The 23,123-nt window shown below is 27.3% G+C and overlaps 1 protein-coding gene across 4 annotated transcripts in view; it reads right to left on the reverse strand.

Moving 5' to 3' along the window:
* The window catches only part of LOC129960151 (solute carrier family 4 member 11-like), a 321,996-nt gene that overhangs the window by 76,965 nt on the left and 221,908 nt on the right, over positions 1 to 23,123 (reverse strand). For all 4 annotated transcript variants that reach the window (XM_056073339.1, XM_056073338.1, XM_056073337.1 and 1 more), the window contains exon 4: positions 12,020 to 12,089. In XM_056073339.1, coding sequence (XP_055929314.1) covers positions 12,020 to 12,089 — 70 coding nt within the window. The remainder of the gene's footprint in view (positions 1 to 12,019; positions 12,090 to 23,123) is intronic.

Consider the following 23,123-nt stretch of genomic DNA (forward strand, 5'->3'; position numbering starts at 1 on the left):
CATTAAACACAGTTTATTATCAAATATAATGCTTATTTGTATATTCAGTTAAAGTTTTCAAAATCGTGTCCCATTAAGGAAATAAATCAAATTTGACATTTTCTAATAATATACATAAATAGCCAAGCAGATCAAAAAATCATTTTGACAATGATCAAATGAGTTTTTAGCCGTCTTTTAATATTCTCATTTGTTATCCTTGTTTACTAGATCTCTAACAGTTTTTAAATTATTTTTAAATATTTACTTCTCTAACTTATTCATATTTATTTGTTTCTAAAATACATAATTCATCGGACTTCGGTATTTTTCCGGTTTTCTGATGCGTTATTGCAAAGTCAATATTTTTAATCTAATGGCTAGCAATTGGATAGGGAAATACAATATTTAAATTATTCTTTTTGCTACTTTCCTGTTGATGAAGTTTGCATAGATTGTAATTGCTAATTTATTCAACCGACAACAGAAATTTCTCAGAAATTAGAACTTTTAAACTTCCTTTCCAGCTCAGTGGTCTTTTCAATAAAGTCGTACATTTTTAGCAAACACCTCTTTGTATTCATTTCAGTATGGAAACCTCTTCAACTGGAATTTTATATTTCTGAAAGTAAACTCACTGAGCACAATACAGTAAATGAACCATTTTCGGATCGAATTTTTAAAAAATGTCATGCTAATTCTTCATTTTTTTAATGCTTTCTTAGACACATTTTCTTTAATATTATCTGTATTATTTAGGGATATTTTAATGTTGAATATGAAAAAAAATGTTATTTTTAAGCGTTTCCCCCCTTGACAGTTAAAAAAACCCGTCAATAATCTTTAAAAAACTTTCATAAATTTTAAACCGATGCTTTGTATGAAATTTGTCATTTTTCCAATCGTAGAAAGGTCGCATGCAACGTATGAAACCAAATGAGCAAAGATGAACAGTAATTCAAAGTGGAATTTTCGTAGTTCAATTTTGAACCAAAAAATATTGACAGATAAGTTAATTTATAGTGCCTTAATACATTAATGAGGAATTTAATGAAAGATTGGTTTTAAATATTGAATAACGCAGTTAATTCCTTAATATGGGGTTCTTTATTATATAAAAATCCTTTCCAATTAATACAGAAAATTAATGAGTATATAAATGCTCTAAGGTTTAAGAACCTAAGTAATAATTTTTGATAATGCGCTTAAACACTGCTAGAAATCTGGTCAATTAAACTAAAACTATTAGAGGTCTCAATAACATAATAAGTTTATATAAGATATTTGAGAAACTATTATACTTTTTCTTTTACTATAAAGCTTAATTTTGTTGAAAAGGCGAGGAATGTATTCAAACAATTCCTGTCTAATACTGTTTATTTATTTATAGTAGAAAATGAAGAACTGTATTTCATTTTGTTTTCAAAAACTTATATAAATAAATTTTTAAATATTTGGTTATTCTTCTGATTATAACTCTAAATATGTGAAAAAAATGCGCCTTTCTTTTAATATACATTTTAGAAACAGATTTAAAAATCCATTTAATATACGTATGTTTATGTCATTAAAATATTATATTTTTGTAAATTGAGAAAAATATTCCATATCTTTATTTTTTTCTAAATTTCACCAAACGAAATTTTTTGGTGGGATACATGCGTTTGGAAGCATTATATTTAAATGCTTTTGCTTTTCGATAAAATTTTAATTTACTACATATGTAATGCTTTTAAATGCCTGTACAAATTGTTAACTGATCTTTGCATCAGCTAGTAAAATCACTTTCACCAAAACTTTTAAATAACTACATGAACAGAATTATTTAATTCATTTAAATCAATGCAATTGCGTTTAAATTAAAGAACAGGACTGAAAATAACTTAGAACCTTTATCAGAGATATAATAAAGAAAAAGAAGTAAACACTCTCTTTACGGAAACATAATCAATTTTTGCATAATGACGTTGCTATTGCTTTCATCAAAAATTATATTGTACTAAGTTTTATTACAAATTTAAAAAATATGTTTCTTTGATTTATTAAAAGAATTAAATTTATCTAAACTATATTCTTTAAAAAAATTATTTCACCATTTTGAATTAGAAATAAATTTCCATTTATATCCAATCTTGATCACGATAAAATAATTTTTTTCATTCGTTATTGCTTTAAAACTAATATTTACCTAATTATGTATTTTTTTCCATCTGGAAAGCTTAATACGAAACAAGTTTTTTCAAGCGCGAAACTTTTTAAATGCAAACATAAAAACAGATTCTAATTGCCTCATAAATCTGGTCGTGTGGGATTAGAGTGACATTTATATCTCAAAAATCAATTTCTTTTTACGTTGATTCTAAAGCAGTAAATTTGTAATTTAGCATTTGTGCGTTAATTAAGCTCTAAAAATAACATTAGTTAAACCTCGCTGAAAGGCAAAGCAACTAAGGAATGAAGTTTTAACTTCTTTTACGTTTTTAAGTACAATGACAAAAAATAATTGATATTAAAACAAATAATAAACATTTGATTGATATGAGAAAAAGGTAAAAGTAAGATAATATATATTTTAATTCTTTTGAAACACCAAAGACTCGGAACGAATATTACGAGAATATGCTGAGTTCTTTTCACTTTATCACAACGTAGTATAGAAAGTATAGTAATCAGCAAAATTTCGGCCCCGAGATTTTAAATTTTTACATTATTGACCTTGCTTAGTCCCCCCCCCCTCAAAAAACCATGTCTATTTATATGTGCACAAAAATTAACTCAAAAATGCAGCAAATAAAATGGGTAACGTTTGGTTATTTTTCTCCAAGGGAAAGAAGTACTTTCCTCCAAGAAGGTAACCTACTGTTAATTTTCAGATATGGAAACCCTCCACGTTTATGCGTATGCTCGCGGAGGCGTTTATTCCACCCAAATAGGAGTGAGATGAAAGAAAGCACGTCTAACGGGGCGGAAATCAAGCCCAAATAGAGGATTCCTTAAATACACATATTTTATTGTGTATCAATCTTTTATGGAGTTAGATCGTCGAAAAGTTCTAGTCTTGACATGCTAAAACGAACAGTACTTCCATATAGAAGATTCCCTACCTACTTTAGGTGCAGCTTAGCTGCTCCAAGGTCGATTTGATCAGCAGCAATAAGCAGGTGCTAATGCTTACTTATCAGAAGTTCTTGATCTGTTGTCTTGAATGAATACGCTAGACTAAATGGAATAAGACCTCTTAAGATCTATCACCGTAAATATCTGTATTAATGACATTCTTTCTGTTTTTGTATTGTAATAATTTTATGCGACAGAACGCAGTTCTTCTTCTAAACTATAAACAATCTGATTGGTAGAGAGCATCACTATAACGTAATAGTCGTAACATTCTTGAAATTTTTCTTATTTCATAATACATTATGTTCTCTCATCATTAATTTAATGAAAACATTGGATTCACTATTCTTATATTAACGGCCATAAGGAGTTAACTTTGAATCAGAAAGTATTCCTCAGATATTATAAGAAATTAATTGTTAATTCTGACTTCTACCGCTAGATGAAAAAATTGAAGCCTATTGCAATTTTATGAATGGATATGTAAATTTGAGTCAGCATAAAATAAGAGGAGGGATGCAACAAAATAAAAAAGATGTGATCAATATTTGAATTTTTGAAAAACTGAAGAAGAATTTTAAAGAACTTTATGTTTAAAAGTTAAAAATTTCATTTTGCTTTCAAGAAGACAGTTTGAGCATTAAAAAAGATTGAAGTGAGTATTACCAACTGAGGTATTATCTATACGTTTGCCAAGTAGCCGGAAATAGATATTATAAATTCTTAAAATCTAAAATAAATAAATAAATAAAATAGACTTGACGACACAAAAAACTAAAATTAGTTAATTTAAAAAAAATCAGTAACGATAGATGATGTCGGTTCTTTTTAGTAAAAAAATGGATTAATAAACATAGCTAAACTATTTTATAATTTACTATTATTTTTTAATTTTAATCCATACTACAGTCTCATATATATATAATTTTACAATAACACATTTTAAAAGGTAAACACCAAAGAAAGTTTAAATAAGTTCTCTAATTTTTTATGTCAATCAATCACGATGTTTCATTTTACACCTAACAATCCAACAAGACAAGTTGAATCTCAACAAATAACGAAAATAAAATCTAGATAAAAAAATATTTAAATCAGTCTATAACAAACAAGATATTGAATAGACTTAAAGCCTTCTATAGAATAAGGATTTTATTTCCTTTTCGGCAAGATGTTTTCAATCGGTGAATACCGCTATTCTTTTTACAAGATTGATCACTAGCATAACTTACTTGCCTTGAAGCATTCATGCTACCACAGGAGTCCTGAAATTTTAGGAGCCACCTTTATCTGATGAGCCAAAGCTACTTCTTTTTCTCTTTCATCCATCTTATACTGTAGAGAATTTATCAATTTTGTGCGTATTTTTTCCAATGATGACAGGAGACACGCGAAATAAATCGTTTCTAACAGTTTCACCGCTCATTTTTATCTGAGGAACAAAACGAATGACTTCCAAACTGTTTTACTCTCTCTAGAAGTATACATTATAATGCCATTGCTCTTTTAGTACCCTAGAGTATCAGAGGCATTTGAACTATGATCATTGAAGTGTCAATACCCTGTGTCCTTCAGATTTGACCTTTGCAGGTAAAATGTTTCTTAGAGAAAAGGCACATTAATATGTCTTTGAGAATTAATAGCAATCAGAATTACTTAGATAAAAGGAGTGCTATGAAAAGGCCACAGACACTTAAAAATTGATTCTAAGTTTGGAAAATATTATATTCATTGTAAAAAGGAATTACAGTACATTCCTATGTATCTTGCCTAATGATTCGGAAGGGCTGGCTGGATAACAAAAAAGCCGGATAGGTGGGAGTTCTATGAACTAATTAAGTACACCCCAAGAACAATTTACGAATACTGTACGTATTGTGCATTTATAATTAGGAACAGCGGCAACAACGAATGTCTGTTACACACTGACTAAACACTGAACAACGAGCAGAATGCTGCTCTTTTCCTGTCACAACTTGTATTTTACACACGACACGTTGGAGGATTGTAACAGACACCAACTTTGCATTGGCAAAATTGCCAATGCAACGTCTTGCCCTCCTCATTTAATTACAATAAAAGAAATCAAGGCCGGATAGTCGCGAATCGGATACTCGGGAGTGTACTATATTTGTAACAAAAACATGTGTTAAGCTTTTGTAGTTAGTCCTATAATTCAAGTTACCGAACATTTTAAATTTAGACTGGAAAGCAATTTACAAAGCGAAAAAAACAAATTTAATCCTTAGAACTAAATTTTGCTCGAATTTTTGAGGAAAATAATTCTTTGTATTCTTTTGTCTTAAAAACTTAATTGAAGGAGGCAAGAATATTTCTTTGCTGTTTTAGTACCCTAGAGATCCAGAAACAGCTAAATTATAATGACTGAAGTACCAAAATCCTATGTCCTTTAGATTTGATCTTTGAACCTTATACGTATCTTTGAGACAAACCGTTTCGATGGCGGTTTCTATTATTGAGGTAAAGGATAACGGTAAAAATAAGTTGCTACGAAAGATATTTTTATTTTATTTGTAAAAAAAAGGATTTATCCGTTTTCAAATACTTTTTTAAACGTGGACCTTATCTCTGATTTTAATGCAGCCAAACATTTTTATCTATAAAAACAATTTATAAAGCAGAAATTAGAAATTTAAAATCTGAAAAAATTTTACCCTAATGAACTTCTGAATTGAAACAAAGTCATTGAAGTAATAAATATATATATATACACTTTATAGAAAATATCATAACTAACACTCAAAAAGTTAAACTTTACAGAAAATAACTGTTCATATTATATTATTTTCTATTTAGTTAAAAAAAAAGAAGTACTCTAAATACGAATTGCTCACTTCTAAGATGCATCTTTTTAACCGCAAAAATACAGCCAATTTTTTTAGAATAAGACGTTAAGAATAATTGCAAAAAACAAGATTTTTAAAGAATATAATAACACTGCTTTCCGAGAAAATAACACCACTCTCTATAATACTGTAGATATTTTCAAAAATTTACTTCTGCTTTTTTCCCAGCTGAATGTTATTCTCTTGCAATGAAAAAAAAAATATTTTTATGTTTTTTGCTCGTATTTAGATTTGTGTAATTTACATACAGGTTTTCTCTAAAATATATAAGCAAAAGTATACTTTTACAAAGCAAAAGTTGAAGGACTTCTTCTTTTGAGCTTTTATTCTTAAAATGAAATATATTTTGCGAATAATTCTTACTAATAATAATTTTAAAGTGACCTTCGGGTGTAGATTATTTTGCATATTTCAATGCTTTAAGGTCACTTTTAAAAGTTATTAATTGATATTAACTCTGGCGATCGGTCAGTAATCAAACACGGTTCTTTTGTAACATTTTCATATGCCAGAAATAATCATTTTCACTTTTTCAGATGTAGTGGTTTATCCATCACATAAATAAGAAAATTGACTCAGAAAACAGTATTAACCATATACAGAAAACTTTTTTTATTCCTTTTAGTCTTACATATTTGATGTAATTGGAATTTAGAATATCAATTTATCATACCAGCTACAACGCCGCCGAAAGCTGTTCTGGTATTTTCCTAAGCAACAGGCCAAAATATATACCGTTAATGCAAACAATCGACACCCTGACGAGATGCCTGGGACACAAATCCTGTTATTGACCGCAAAAATCGACCAATGTTATCGATTGATGTCAGTTTCTGCTGCAAAGCTCTGTTCTATTCACTTTGAATCGTCTCAAGGATTAAACATACCATCCACTTTTGAACAAGACTAGAATCGTACAGAAGAAATGCAACTTCGAAATACTTTGCATAAAAGGCTGAATTAAGGGCCATTGAAATATTATAAAAAATTTCTGCATTATATTTAATCGATTAACCGAAAATGTCTCGAAATATTACTGATATTCATCCATCTTGGATCTATTCATTAGAAAACAAATTTCAATTCACTTTGGTAATCCATGAGATATAAATAATTGAATAAAGATTATTTATATTTTTTGAAGTTAATTATAGATTTTTCCGAAGAACAGACAAAAGATATAAATTCGAATTATTTCTAAGTTATGCCGTAAGAAACAGTAAAATGCTTTTACAGTACACAAAGGAATTATGTTAATTTGAGGTAAAAATGATAGAAACTTTCAATATATGTAAGGGGGTGAGGAGAATGGCATGAATGAAAGTACAAAATTTATTTTCATTCGTGTTTGGTAATAATCAAAACTTATTACGACTAAAAAGAAGGTATTTAGTTTTAATTATATTCTTCTTTTAAAAAATTAAAATTGAAAACTTCTGATAAGAGCTGATAAAATATTCTTTCAGTATTTAGATACACATTTTTTAAAATAATGAGTAAATTAGCAGAATCTTTCCGAATGTTGAAAGTTTTTATTTCAAGAGAAAAAGAGCGAGAAATTATTTTTAGGACAAATAATTAATGAAGGTAAATAATTCGTTTCATTTTTAGGTATTATTCATTTGACCTCCAAGTGAAAACATAAAGACTTTTAATATCGAAGCATATTAAATAAAAAGAAACCGCATTGAAGAACTACTATACCATAAAAAAAAACCCATCTCTGGTAATTTATTTAAGAACAATGACATCATTAAAACAATTAAAAACATCTCTGATATTCAGTAGCTATTTATTTTTTGAAATTATAAAATAACGGAACGTTGTATAATATTGAATGTTTTTTTTTGTACAAAAAGAATAAAATACGTTAAATTCTTCGGAAGGAAAGAAAATGACCCCTTTTCGAGATCCAGACAGGCAAAAGCAAAAATATTTCTCGAATATCTCAAAGAAAACCTTTCTTGTTTTTTTCTCCGAACCTATATTTTTGTGGTTATTTTCAAATTTGACAGATAAAATCGCATTTCTGACTTCTTTAGCCAAGGGGGAAACATTTTTCAGCACGTTACATCATTCTGCTCCAGACCAGACAGGTTAAACTATTTGATCCCTAATTGTTGTTTGATTAAAAATTAATTCCACTGAAATATCAACGATGAATGAATTATCTACACGATTATTAAACCAACAGAAGTTCAATAGAATTTACAAAAAAAAAAAAAAAAAAAAAAAAAAAACATGAATTTATTTTAGCTAGAATTTAGCTTTCTTCTCTTAATATCTTGTTTCTTAGCTTGTTTATTTTTAATATTCTTATAAATCATCTTATTCCGATATCCATATTCATTTTGTAAATTTCAAATACATATACTTGTATTTCTTATAATGTATTACGTGAAACTATTTATTTTTTCAGTCATACATCTGGTGTAATTTGAAGGGTTCCCATAATAAGATATTTAAGACGGTTTTTGATTGATTTCTTATATTTTTTCTTCTTCTACATTTTAAATTTATACTGTCAATCTAGCAGAGAGTATAAGAAATAAAAATAAGTAAATAAGATTGTGAATAATGTATACGTTATTTTAGAATAAAATAATATAGAATGAAGTTGAAGATAATGTATTAGTTTAATTGAATTCATTATAAATGAAACCATTTGATAAAAAATTAGAAGAAAGAGGATATCTTTTAAAAACTATAATTGAATCAGATTTTAGGTTAGAAGTTCATATAATTTTAAAATCTTGTATAACACTAGTATCTCTTTTTATTTTACATCTTTTAGTTTAACACGACAGATTACAAGATATTTCATTAATAATCAAATAAATGAAATAAAAAAATGGCTTTAAATATTGAATAAGGAGAAATATGAATGTCATTTCATTCTTCGGAAACTAGAAATTAACCATTTGCAGCATTTAATCAAGAAAAAACCTTGATGAAAAGCACACTCATTTCCAGTATAAAAAAAGGTTTCTGCAGTTTTTTTTTTTTTTTTGAAACTGGTAAGGTGCTTGGATTTAAAGTATAGATTAAAAGATTATTTTTATAAAACAAAAATGTTTTTTAAAAATAGATATTTTAGTGTGTTAGTGAGTAACTTGTTATGAACAATATGTAAGTTTCAAGAGTCAAAAATAAAAATCGAATAGAAAAACCTCTTTTAAAATACTTTATATTTATTAAATGTTATTTATATAAATGAATCTTATAAGTCAAAAAAATAATGTCAAGAAATAGTGTTAATTTTGCTGGTGACATGGAATGATTCCTTTATTATAAATTAAATTTTTCATATTTAAATGATTGAAACTATGTAGAAATATCCTAACTGATAATGCATAGATTTGATAATCTTATGTATGATACTGATGAGCAGTATTAAAAAATAAATAATACTCAAAGTGTGCGTAATGTCATGAAAGCTGTGAAATGTGATTAACTACACTGTATTTTAATGGCAAATTTAAAAGTTTTTAGAAATAAAAATCAATTTCCTCCTATAATTCATTTCATATTTCTTTAGAAGAAAAATGCAAATAAGAATTTAAAAAATAATTGCTTTAAAATATATGAGTTGTTGGAAACTATAAAAAAGCATTTTAGTTAATAAGAATAGTTTAACATATTTCAAAAGACAGAATAAAAGTTAAAAATCCATTTTAAATTAGATCCAATACGATTCTAAGTTTTTTTTAAGTACGTTGTTTTTTGTGTATTTGGAGAAATTAAATTTAACATAATATATACTGTCTCAAAAATAGGTGCTTTTCTTTTTATTATTTTTAACTTAAAATTTATTGTGCTTTTAATTGCTCTAAAATTGATTTAAGGTAAATTTATATTAATTAAAATATATAATAATATTTGTTTATTTAGAAGTCATTCACATAAATACTTTTTATCTCACACTTCGTATTCCTCGAATAGAGGAGAAGTATTTAATGAGTTAAAAAAAACCATAAAAAGTGCATATTGAGCGAAATTTCTTAGAAACATTAAACATTAACATTAACTTAACTTAAAACATTAACATTAACATTAACTTAAAACATTACTGAAAACATTATAATCTAATATATTTAAATTATAGGAAATAAAGTAACTTAATTCAATTCGAATTTGCATACACTCGAATTAAATAAATTATTTTTGAAGTATGCCGAAGTTTTTCGAAGGAAAGGAATTTTTATAATTACATTTGTTGCTCACAACTATTTGTTCTATTCTTCTTCTTTAATTAAATGAAAGCAATTAAATTTATACCATCTTTTATTTACCTCCGCTTTCCTCATTTTTCTTTATTGGAATGGAATTTATTCTATAATTGCTTTTTAACGTGTTAAATGTTTAATTGTTTTAAAATAACGAGGGAAAACATTTTTAATATCATTGTTGCAGTGAGCTTTATTTTGTTGTTTCCATTAAATTCTTCAAACATCAAATTTTTGATAGATATGTAGAAAAATACTTTTAAGCTCATTCATTTCGTTAAATACATTGTAAAAAAGATGTTTATTGCTGATTTCATTTTTTTATAGATACTCATTTACCAAAATATCTAAACTGTGTAGGAATATACTGAAAAAAATCATTTCAACTTCATTCACTCGATTGAATTCTTTCTATAAAAGATGTTTCTTATGTTTCTTATTCATCTAAAATATGTAGGTTTTGATTTAGATTCAAAATCCGGTTTTTACTCTGAGTCATAATATTTTTTAGTGTCATTTCGAATTCCTATTCCATTCTTTTACATTCCCAAGATTGTTGATATTTTGCATCTATTTAGTTCAGAGGAATAATTAAAGACTCTTGTGTAGAATTGAATTGTAGGAATTGTAAATGATTTGATAATTAAACAGTTTTGTAAATTTTCATTTAAAAGTTTCATCAAAAAATATTCATTTTTTCATGAAACATTTATTTGTATCATTTGAAATATATAAAATAACATTTAAAAATAATTTTAATATGAATTTTACATTATTTGTAGCAGTATTGAAATTTAGGCAGTTTTCAATCCTTCTCATAAATTGATCTTCCATTGTTGCTGTAATTATAGATAATAAGCAGACAAATCGAGTTAATAGTCAATCCACTTGACCTTTTCATCTAGAAAGGTAATTCTGGATAAACTAGTCCGTATCATCAAGTCAAATAACTAATTATGAAAATTTAAATGAACCGATGCTTGTTGAATAGTAGACCATACCAAACACTCAATAGGAAGCACGATGAAAAGAAAAGAAGAGATATTTTTAAATAGTCCAAGTAATTTCCATATATATCTTTTCATTTCTTTAAATATATACATAAGAGTATATCTCTAGTTGTTATCAACCTTGAATTTCAAAATTCAACTTCAAAAAAATAAAATCTTTATTTACAATGTAGATGGAATATAGTTCTAATTTTTTTTCTAAAGCATAATGCACGTTACCTATTCAAATATTTAACGTTAAATATTCTTTATCAGACATCTTTTATCAAGACTAACATAAAAATAAAAAATAAACCGGTTTTATTTCTCGGGAAAACAATATATTTCCGGACAAAAATTCTGCAATATATATGTCGCAAGGAGAATATTTACCATGGAAATTATATTATTTTTTTCACAGCAAAAGTATTTATATAAACTGGTTTGATAGTAAACAGATATGTTTGAGATAATATTTCTTTATTTTCCAACAAATATTCCTTGCTTTACAATATTCCTTAACTTTCATAAATAATTATTAAACCTTAAATCATTTTCAGTAAAATACATTTTTCATGTAGCTGAACGTTATTGTTTTATTGAATGCTTTAGTTCAAGAATCAGTTTGGATCCTACTTTTCTGATTCTTCAAATTATAAAAAAATGTCAGTTTAAAAAAAATTTCTAGAGAAGTAAAAAAATGTAATTTTCGAAGTAAATTTGACAACAGATAATTTCAAAAATTCTTTGTAGTGAAATTTATCTGTAAGTATCTGAATTATTTCCCTTTTGCGATGATTTTCTTTTGATTTAATCAAGAAAGTGAATGAAATTCACTCACCGGAATCTTCTGTGAAGATGGCTTCTTTGGCCTCCGAAATCGTGATGAGAGATTCCTTGCTATCTAGCACCTATAAAGAAAGGAGACTTAGAGAACTTTCGCAACAGAATAAAGACAATCGAATAAATAGAGTATAGAAATTAATCAATAGGAATCAATTTCTTTATTATTTAACAAGAATATTATAACAATATATTTTTAAATAAAAAATAAATTAAAAATGCATAAGAAAATTAAATTAATTTTAAAGCCATTTCGTTTATAAGAATTAATGTAATTACAGCATATTTATCTGCTCAAAAACTTCCGTATATTTCAAATAATTCACTTTATACTTTCAAAATAAATATCTCTTCATCCGTTTACTTCAGGTGAAAATATTAAAATACTTTTATCAACTATTTTTTAATACATTTTCAGTTCTTTTATATTTCTTTTAAATTTGCTATCAAATCCAAATATTTTTGAAAATTAATACCTATATGCATTTATATTTGCTGATATTTAAGAATTTAATAAAAAAAGTACTCAATTCTATTGATTTTTTTTCCATCTTATTTTAGAGAAATATTTCCTTTGCAAATAAAGTTTAACATGATTTCATTTTTTAAGACTTTATTTCTCTTTTTAAGTTTTGAAAACCTGGTGTTTGAAATTCCTTTTAATTTTGTTTCATTTTATGATTTTGAATGTGTTTTTTGCAATAAATCTTTAATAGTGTGCATTGTTTTTTAAACTTAAATGTTTACATTTTATGAAACAAATAATTTCATAATCTTACAACATTTGTTGTTAGAAATACACACTTTAATATATTTTTTTATTACTTTCAAATAAAATTTTTTTATGAAAAATAAAAATATTCGAAGAAACTTTCAAATAAGTAGTTCAAAATTTATTTTGACATCGATTTCCTTTTATCTGAACGGAGCCTTTGTATACGAATCTATTTAAATAATTTGAAGAAATATTAATAAGAAAAAAAATCAAAACAGAAAGGTTTTAAAATTTTTATTTTATTTTATTGAGGATAGAATAAAAAGAACAAATTACTAGTTCCCTTTAAATTTTGTTTAGCTATTTTACACATATTATTGCTTTATCATGATACATGTATAAAGTACCTCGATGGATAATTCTTTAACAAAGAAATTGAAACTGCCGTTTGCAAACATTGTAATCTTGTTTTATATTACACGACTGCTCCTAATTTATTAAAACATTTCTTTTCTTATTTACAATTTTTATTAAAATTTGGTGTATATTTTTTGAATTCCAGAAACTTTCATAAATTCATTAAAAGGGCATTAGAAAAATTTTTGCATGCATTTTTCTATATGCTTTTATGTTTCGAAATTTTATTTTTAACCATAGTTTAAAAAAAAGCGAATAATTATTATTATATTGAGATACAACTACTTTTATATATTTTTAGAGGAGTGTAAAAACCTTTAAAATTTCTTAGAAATAAATTTTATGTTATTTATAGGATATTTATTAAATTAGTACTTACTGTACTTTTGTTTTTTAGAAAAGGTACAATCACTGAACTTGCATATATTTATTATAATTTTTAGCAAGACTGTGGCAGTTTTAAAACTTTGAAAATATTTGGAATCTTAAAATATTTATGTTTACAAGTAAAACGGTTTTTAAGGATCCTCTTGAAGAGCGAAACCTCAATTGTTGTTTATTTTATTTCACTTTATTGGTTTTCTTTAGAAATCCGATCCTATGCAATGGATAAATCCTGAGCTCAATTTTTGGGGATTTCTTATCTCCAGTGTAGAAACTTGCTTGGTTTTATTTTTATCCGAATTTCCCGTTGTCATCTCAGGTAACTTGGATTTATCTTATGATCTTCTCGCTAAAACATGAGTAAGAATATTCTTTGATCAAATAATCTCCTAAAGGAGAGGGGAAAGAAGGCGGTGTTTTCAGATAACTTCCTGCTTTTGCCCTCAAACGTTCCTCAGTCGCTTCTACTAGATTATTTCTCTGAGAAATAAACGACATATAAAACAGAGAACAATTCAAACTTATATTTTATACCATCGCATGAAATATTTAAGCATTGTTCTTCAGGAATGGCCTAAATGAACTTTTTTTTTCTGTAGATGCGATTTTCTTAATCTTATTTCCGATATATTTTTAAATTAAAAAGTAATACTCTGCTTAGTTCATCCATCTAAAATGTAATACAACTGTTGATTTTTAAAATTGAGTACAAAGTGCAAAAACTATAAATAATTGGAAAAGTCCATATTTTTGTGTAAATTGATTCTAGTAATCATCGTTTGGCACTGATACTGTTCACAATAAAATAACTTTATTTTCGTGATATTTAATATTAATAATGAGGTTTGCAAGGCAAGTACGAATGTTCACATGACAAAAAAATTTAAAAATCAGTAGATACACATTTTTAAGGGACGTAATTATTTGCTGGTACTGTACCTATAAATAAATTATTTTCAGGTGCAGTGTCTAAAGATATTAAACTAGTACTTGCGCATGAAATGTTGCAGGTTCAACTAAATTTATTTTAGGAACTTCTGTCTTTTCCCCCATTCTTTTTTTTTGTTAGAAGCAAAATTTAATATTATTTTGAGAGATTTTTCCGTATTTCAATGGAAATGCGTTTTTGTTTCGATAAACAGTTTTAAGTGCTTGTTTTTCACGAATTGAGTGCTTGTTTTTCATGAGGAAATTGCATCTATTACCTTTGTATTCTCGCCGCAGCATGACCTGTGATTTTTTTTTTCGAGGATAAAATTTCCGAAATGATATCTTTTAAAAGTTATATTTCGTGAAATGCAGTATTTTATTTTAAATACATTCCCTTTCTTTTCAAACTCATCTGTATCAAACAAATTAAAAACAACTTCTGATCTAACTTCTTTTATTACATACTCAAAAGTGTTTTAAATTAAAAAGAAGAAATAGATTATAAAAGAATTTTCGTTAATGTACTAAAAGGAATATTTAAACAACTAGAATCTGTTAAAGATTAATTATTTTCTAATTTTTAGTTTTTAATTTATAATTATTTTTATAAATAGTATGGAATCTTGCCATTTTTTCCAAATTCACTAGTAGGTGACAATACTCGCATGAAATCAGCTTAGTTACATTAATCAACTAGTTGATGATTAAGTACCGAAAGTAATATAAAAGAGCGCATTTTTATTAGGGAAATGTATAAAAAGTGTGTAAAATTTCGAATTTCAAGTACATGAGGAAATAAGTGACAAATCGATTACAATTTTCCATCTTTACAAACATGATATAAGTCAAGGTAAATAAAAGAACGTAATAAATATATTCCAGGAACTTTAAATTTCTCTGATAGTAGAAAACTAAAATCGAACTGAATGTAAAAGTCTTGTAAATAATGCTATCAAGATTAAAAAAAAACATTCATGACATCTTGATCATTTATAACTAATCTACGAAGAAAATTGTCATATGTTGCATCGAATAACAGGTCTTATTTTAACTACCGTAATAAGCTTGATCTTTGGTGGTCCCACACCACGACGGCTGATGATGCTATTTAATTACAATGATTGAACATGAAACAGTTCTTGGCCGTTAGCGCTCTATACTTGCAACACTTTTGCAGCTATGATACTTGTCTCTAGCAAAGTTTTATTTCTAAATGATCTATATTTCCAAAATTTTGATTTTTAAAAATGTAATGTATTTTGCAGGTTAATCTCTTTTATATCCTAGGAAACTAACATTCGATTTCTAATTGAATTTATTACTGACGGAGTTAAATTTTTAAAATGCTCCTTTAGCTGAGATCGATTCCTTTCTTACCTTTGTCCATTTTTGCAAGAACAGAATTAAAATCACTATTATCAAATCCCTAATATTATTATTAAACTTATTTGGAAGTATTACGTAACACTAAGTAACATATTGGAAAAAATATGGGTATCCAAAATAAAGGCCCCATATTTATTGTGAGTGACATAATTAACAATTTTAAACTTGAGATCACAAAGTATGTAACATTTTTAAATATCGCAACTGCACGTACTGTCGTTAAAAACTTCAATGAATTATTTCATGGATCATGAAATGTTATTTATAAAAGAATTAGGCATTTTATGAATTAAATGGGGGAAGAGAATAAACTGTTTAAGGAAATAGTTATTTTTTTTTTAAATAGCTGAAATATACACTTTAATGTTAGCCTACACACATGGATTTGTTTAACTTCAAAAAGCAGACAAATTAATTTCTTATGCAAAGGTTAAACCGTTTTTCACCTACAAAAACTAAAACGGCTTTTGCAACCTGGCATTAACTAAGTTGCTTAAACTAATAAAATTTCCCATTAATTATATATAAAGCACAAGCAACTCCATTTACTCAAAAAAGCAAATATCACGCTGGTAGTTCAATATAATTAAGTTTTTGTTTGAAGAGAACAATACTGTAAGAGGGGGATTTAATTTAGTTTGGTAAATTAACGTTCGTGTTTTGAACTTACACAAACTCATTATTTAAAAAAAAACTCAGCATGCCACTTTACTATTTCCTATAACTTGATAATAGGAAGGATTTCGACTCTCATTTTGCATAATAGTCAGATACAGAGCACATTTTTGATTGATTTGAATTTTAGAACCGTAATACTTTACGACATTTACTGCAAGAAACAAGAAGCAATATTACAAAAATTAAACCAATTTTGAATTTTACTAATTCTGTTTATAACAAATACAGGAAATAGAAGTTTCTATCATAGAAGAAGCTGCAAATGCTTTTAGTGTTTCGTTAAAATTTAAGAGATTTTTAATGAAATTTGTTAATAATGAAGATTTGAAAAATACAGGAAAATTTTGAAAAAAGAATCTATTTGTTTAACTTTAACTTCATTGGCATATTAAAAAGTTTCTGACCATTTAATCAATCCGTTTGCTTATAAAATTAAAAATAATTTTTTCATAATACAGGCGAAAGTACTGAATTGGACCCTATAGAAAAGAAACCCCATTGGTTCTAAAAATCAGTATCAGATACTATTTAAAGCAGTGACATTTATAATTTGGACAGGTGCGCGTTGAAATTGTCATATTCTTTGGTCTGGCGTAGAAGTCAGAAGAATTAAGTGCCTGTTCAAAGTCTTAATCATTAATCAAATGCTTAAAATGACAAGGTCCGAATATAATTGTCCTCAACGCAAAGTTAATCTAACAGATATATATAAATTATAAACAGTTCAGTTCATTTCAGAAAATATTTTTAATTCGTCGAGGATTAAAATTAATTGCTCTTCCTAGCCCGAAGTAACAGAAACAAGGATTTTAATTAGAAAAAAAATTATGCTATTTTAAGTTATTTAAAAAAAAGTAGCCAGTTTTCTTATTTTTGAAATGTCATACAAATAAAAGATTAACCCTCTTACCTACATCAAAAATAACCGTGGGGGTTAAAAAAACCTTCTAATCTGAGCTGCTTCACAAAATTTAAAAAAAAAATAATCCTGCCATTATTAAAACTTCTATGAAACGAAACAAACCCAAAACCGTTGAACCATTTTCCGCCTTCGAAATAAAAACATTGAAATTCCGGAATCTAATACCCCTTGTCACTGTCACATGTGTATAGCTGGAGGCTATTTCTCTGACATCTAAGTTCTCCCGACGAAATGTTAAGCCGCGACAGTGGATCGAAAATGTAAATAAGGAGCTTTGTTTGGAGTGGTGTTGCTGTGATTTGCCTACGGGGAGGAATGTGTTACAGAATTCCGGTTCAATGATGGATGGGTAATGTTAATTACGAACAGTTCGTAAATAATTTACGCTTACCTGTTGTTGCTACTATTTTCCATAAAGATGACCGGGAGAGATAATTAATTAAGGGGAACTTAGTTTTAATGCGGCAGAAATAAAAATTCTCTGAGCTCAGCTGTGCTTATTTTGAATATTATCTCTTTTGGCAAAAAATATTAATTGCTTGCGGGATTCTTATAATATATTCCCAAGAGAGTAAAAAGCGGGAGAAATAATTAGAGTTGGTATTTAAAACTTTGCAAAATAATTCAAACAATTTTTTCAAAGGAAGTGAGAATTTTGAAAGAAAACAGGTGCATAATCAATAATTTTAAGCCCGCGTGATGTCTTTCTCACTTGTGATGGCAACTGTTGCTTGAGTTCTGCTATTCAGCATGACTAAAGAGTAAATTTAATTGGGGGGAGGGTATTTTATTTTCTTAATTGCATGGAGTAACATAAATTTAAAGACATAGGGACGGTGCAGTTAGAACTAATCAAAAGAAATAAAATTTTGATCATGACTCTGATTTTTTTTCAGACTTGAATTGCTGATTAAAAATTAATATTCAGAAAAGATTATTTTGAACTTCTGAGGAATTAAGATACGTTATTTAACAGTATATGTTATCGTAGATAAAAATATAATTTACAATTAATGCAGTTTTTCAATTCCTCATTTCAAAATGAGAAAGAAATATAATCTAATTATGCAATTAAAAATTAATTGCATTAAATAGGTAGAGAAAACAGGATACACGCGATAAGATTTACATTCACAATAGGCTTTGTAGACTCAAGAAAAACCTAAATTAAATATTAGTATTGACACTTTATCTGAAATATGACTACCATTGACTGAAAGACTGTTGCATGGTAGTCCCATTTTTTACTGTAGTGATTAATGATTAAGAGGATGAAAAGCTTGCCAATATATTTAGCATCAATAACTTTTACAGAAAATATGCACACAAAAAAATCAGACTTAAATTTGTTTTATATTTTTATAAAAGCATGCTGTAAGTGCCATTCATTTTAAAAGCCTAATGCATCACTTTTCCCTTTCACAGATAAGCAATATCATTTGTAAGTTAGGTAAGCAGCACATTTTGTAAATCAATATTTGATTGTTTATTTCTGTTATTTAAAGCTTTTCTGAATACTTTGAACAAAACTGATTATTGATACTTCATTAAAAAAATTACAAAATAATAATTTTTCAATTTTTTTACATTTAATTTAAAATTGCATTCGTGATAAACTTATTTTGAAGCATTATTTAATTTATGCTTGTTTTGAAAACAATCCCTATTGAAGAAACTAATACTAATGTTAAAGAAAAATCTCTTTAAATCCGCAGGGAAATTCTAAATGATAAATATCATTTGTTGAAATCTTTCAAAATCTACTCATCATCTGGTGGTACGACCTACAGCGAGAATAATGTCTTTCGTAATATACCATAGACTGAAAGGGAATCAAAGCACTGGCCAGCCTTTCTCATTCACGCACTTGTAAAGATTCATCACAAAATGCATCCTTTGAATCCTATCACATTATATTACTGAACGTGTGAATCTGACCGATCTGATGAAGAACCCATTCTAAAAAAAATTCTAAGCTAGCAACTACAATACAAATATAAAAAAATAAATCAACAATGATCTAAGCAATAAGACTTATTTCATTTTTACGCAAAAAAGTACGCGTTTCATTTCGTTTGATAAAAACATTAAAACTTTTTATAGCCTACATTGATCAAATTACATTATCGAGTTTCTTTTCAAGAAACAGCTAAAATCAAACTATTAGTTCTTATTGGAAGTCAGCATTCTTAAAGATTTTATTCTTACAGAAGTTATTTCGAAACAGTCTATTACGATCTACTTTTATGAATGGAATTTGCTTTTTAACAAGATGTCTCAAAAACTCATGAAAGCAGAAAGAGGAAAACATTCCAGAGTCTCGATATTTTTGGATAAGAGACTCGATACCTACATCGCCAGAAATTCTAAAACTTCCGATAAATTTTTATCTTACAGATATAAAAATGCGTATACATATACAAGCATTTGTTGGAAATCGTTCGCAATTCGTCTGATTTCAAAAAGAATAATATTGCTCTTTCGAATTCAGAGAAGACTCGATATTTTAGTATGATATAAGGTAGTCGAAATGCTTGGAAACATTCATTGAATAGAAAAGAATTTACAGGAAATTTAATATTTTATAGAAAAATTTATCAAAATATTTCGACTCCCTAAAAATTTGTTAGGTTATAGTTTAAAAGAAAATGTTGGGTACGAAGGTTACTTGATATTTATCTCTGTGCAGAAAATTATTTGTTTTTATAATCAAGCGATTTTAATATTTTGTAGAGATCCAGCGAATAATCAGTTTGATACATTTTATGAGATAATTTTTTTTTCGAAATTATTTTTCCTGTATTCAGCCTTACATATTTCTATGTTATTTTTAATTTCACAATTTGTTCTAGAACTTTTGACGATCAAGTACATTCTAAGCATTAAAAATTGAAACATGGCGTGAATGATAAAATAATAGTTTATCCACGATAAGTAAAATGAAAGAAATTTTTAAAGCAGATCCTTTTTAGTGCCTTAAGAAATATGGTTTTTTATATTTTAATTGATGTAAATCTGTTCAAATCCAACATATGATCAAACAAAGAATTCTAATTCAGAACTGATTTGTTATTTTAACATCTTTTGTATGGTCTAACTCATATAGATAGCGTTTCCAGTCATACATTTCTATGCGATTCTGGTTTACTTTTGTGTTTTGTATCTTTCCGAATATCCTATGCGCTGTGTTTTAAGTCATCTTGAATAAATCTGAAAGCGTTTTAAAAATATTTTTTCAACAAATTTGTTTCGCTTCATCTCATTTTATTTTCTGGCTTTTCTTTGTTATGGATCGAAAAAGTTAATAAAACTGAGAAAACAACAGCTCTTTCAATATGCGAAATTTCCTAATAAAGGCAAAAAGAGAGAAGGGAAATGAATAAAAAAATATCCGGCGTAATTTAAGAAAAATGTGGAAAAAGCGTTTGAATTTCTTTCGCCGACAGTTCATGCTTTTACATCATTTCCTTTGTGAAAAGCATGCTTTACTGAAGTTGTTTCGTGTTTAATTTCCGTCTTGGAAAACATTAATAAGAAAGCGATAAACACAATGCTGTTTTCAAAAAAGAAAGTTGGTCTCTCTAAAAGGAAGACGCATCAGAAAACGCTCATAATTTGCATATGTAATGTGCGAATATGTATTCTATCTCAAGACGAAATTATACAAACATTTCTTTGAACTGACGCTAGTTAAAATTTACGGAATAAATCAGAGAATGTAGTTTATTTAGAAAGTTACATCTCTTTTTCGCACATATGTGAATAAAAACAGTGCAGTCTTAAAATAATTTATCAGCTTTATTTGCAGTATAAATTATTCATTTAATATATACATATTTTGTTTAAATAAAAAGATTTTTATTCGCGCCATTCAACTATCTTTTAATTGAATGAAAGAATGTCTATATAATTATCGCAGTCAAAATTATTTATTGCTTTAATTTTATGAGTGTTAACTACTTTATTACTTTCTCGCATACGTGAGGGATTATTAAACGATTATTGTAATCGTCAAAAAGTTTGAACTCGATATTTTGACATATCTCCACGTTTGAGATCAACCTGAATCCTGAAAGCAGATTTTTGAAACTATGTTTGTCTGTGAATATGATAATTCAAGGAAATGTTGAGCTAGACAAATAAAATTTGGAACGTGGTTTCGAAATGTTTAGATTTCAATCAAATTTTAAAGGAAATCCTTTAGGAGGAAATATAGTCAGATAAAAATTAACACTATAACTATAAAAGGAAGAGAGCTGGGTGGAGAAAATTTGGTGCACAGATCTAACATCTAAAGTGTAGATATGTTACAAATTTGGAATCAAATACTTCATGGTGTCAACCATTTCTCGGTCTGCACTTTCAGAAATTTGTAGACGCGACAGCTCAAAAATAAAATGACTTAAATCTATGAAATTTGGTAAGTGCTTTTATGACTAGAATTGTAGTTTTGTGCTAAATTTTGTCTATAATCGAAGGGAACAAAGCCGCCCAAAACACATATTCGCTTTTGTGGTACTTGCCTATTCATCGCATCCTAGGGATTAAAAGGAAAAAAATGGCCAAAAATCGACTCTACAGGCTTTTTCGTAACTATCACTCGCCAATGGCATGGTTATTATATATATTTATTAGAGAATATACAAGAAAGATTTTGTGAATCCACACAAACAGGCTTACATGAAATCTTATAATAAACGATGTTCAGAGCACAATCAGCTCTAGAAAAATTTAGATAAACGCTTTTTTTTTTTAAGTCGTAAAGTTATAAAATTATTTGTTTGTAAAGAGCTGGATCTTCCACAAAATATAACTGGAACTCCCCCATAATTTTATTAGTAATCACAATAGATAAAACTGAAGGAAGTGGATGACATAAAGCACAAATAATTTTGTTTGTTTCGATTCGACGCTGGCTTTAGATGCAATAGTTTGGATGAGACAGAACTTTTAGTTGAATTACTTTACTGGATTTCTTGCCAAAACTAAGATTCACGTTTTAACATCAAAGCTTCAAAGAGTAAACAAATAACATTGCAGCTATAATTAAGGCGGCTCTGATTCTGTGCAATAAATGGATGAGGTGAACCTTTAATCCTATACAGGATTAATTAATATCTGACTAGCTCCCGCATTCTTTTGGTACTGGTATGGATCAAACCGGAAAAAAATTGCGAAGCAGCTTTTGTGACAGAAATAATCTTTTCGACTCTGATTAGAAGAGGTCGTATGTTCAAATCGAATATAGCTTCCCAATTCAGTCAGAGATCAAAAGGGTTTTCCTTTTATTCATCAGTGCTTTCAATAAAAATATACTGTTTATTTAACTTGATTAGTTTTGGGCTTGTAAAGACGAAACATATATTTGATTTTTCACTTATTTCTTGATGTGTTTGAATTTATCCCAAAGAGTTTGTTAATTTAAATAAATGTGAGACACAATTTAAAGGTAAGAAAAAATTATTTTAAAGTTATTATTAATTTACTTATTTAAAAAAGTATATGTTTGATTTTGTCAGGATGAGGTGAATTATGGTGATGAGGTCTATTATTCATAATCTTTTTTGAACCTTATTTAACTTGACATGAAATTTCTCAATTCGTACTTCATTCATTTCTTGATCCACCGGACCGGACACTTATATACCAGATACAAAACTAAATCTTGTA

This window comes from Argiope bruennichi, chromosome X2, assembly GCF_947563725.1.
Source record: "Argiope bruennichi chromosome X2, qqArgBrue1.1, whole genome shotgun sequence".
NCBI lineage: Eukaryota > Metazoa > Arthropoda > Arachnida > Araneae > Araneidae > Argiope > Argiope bruennichi.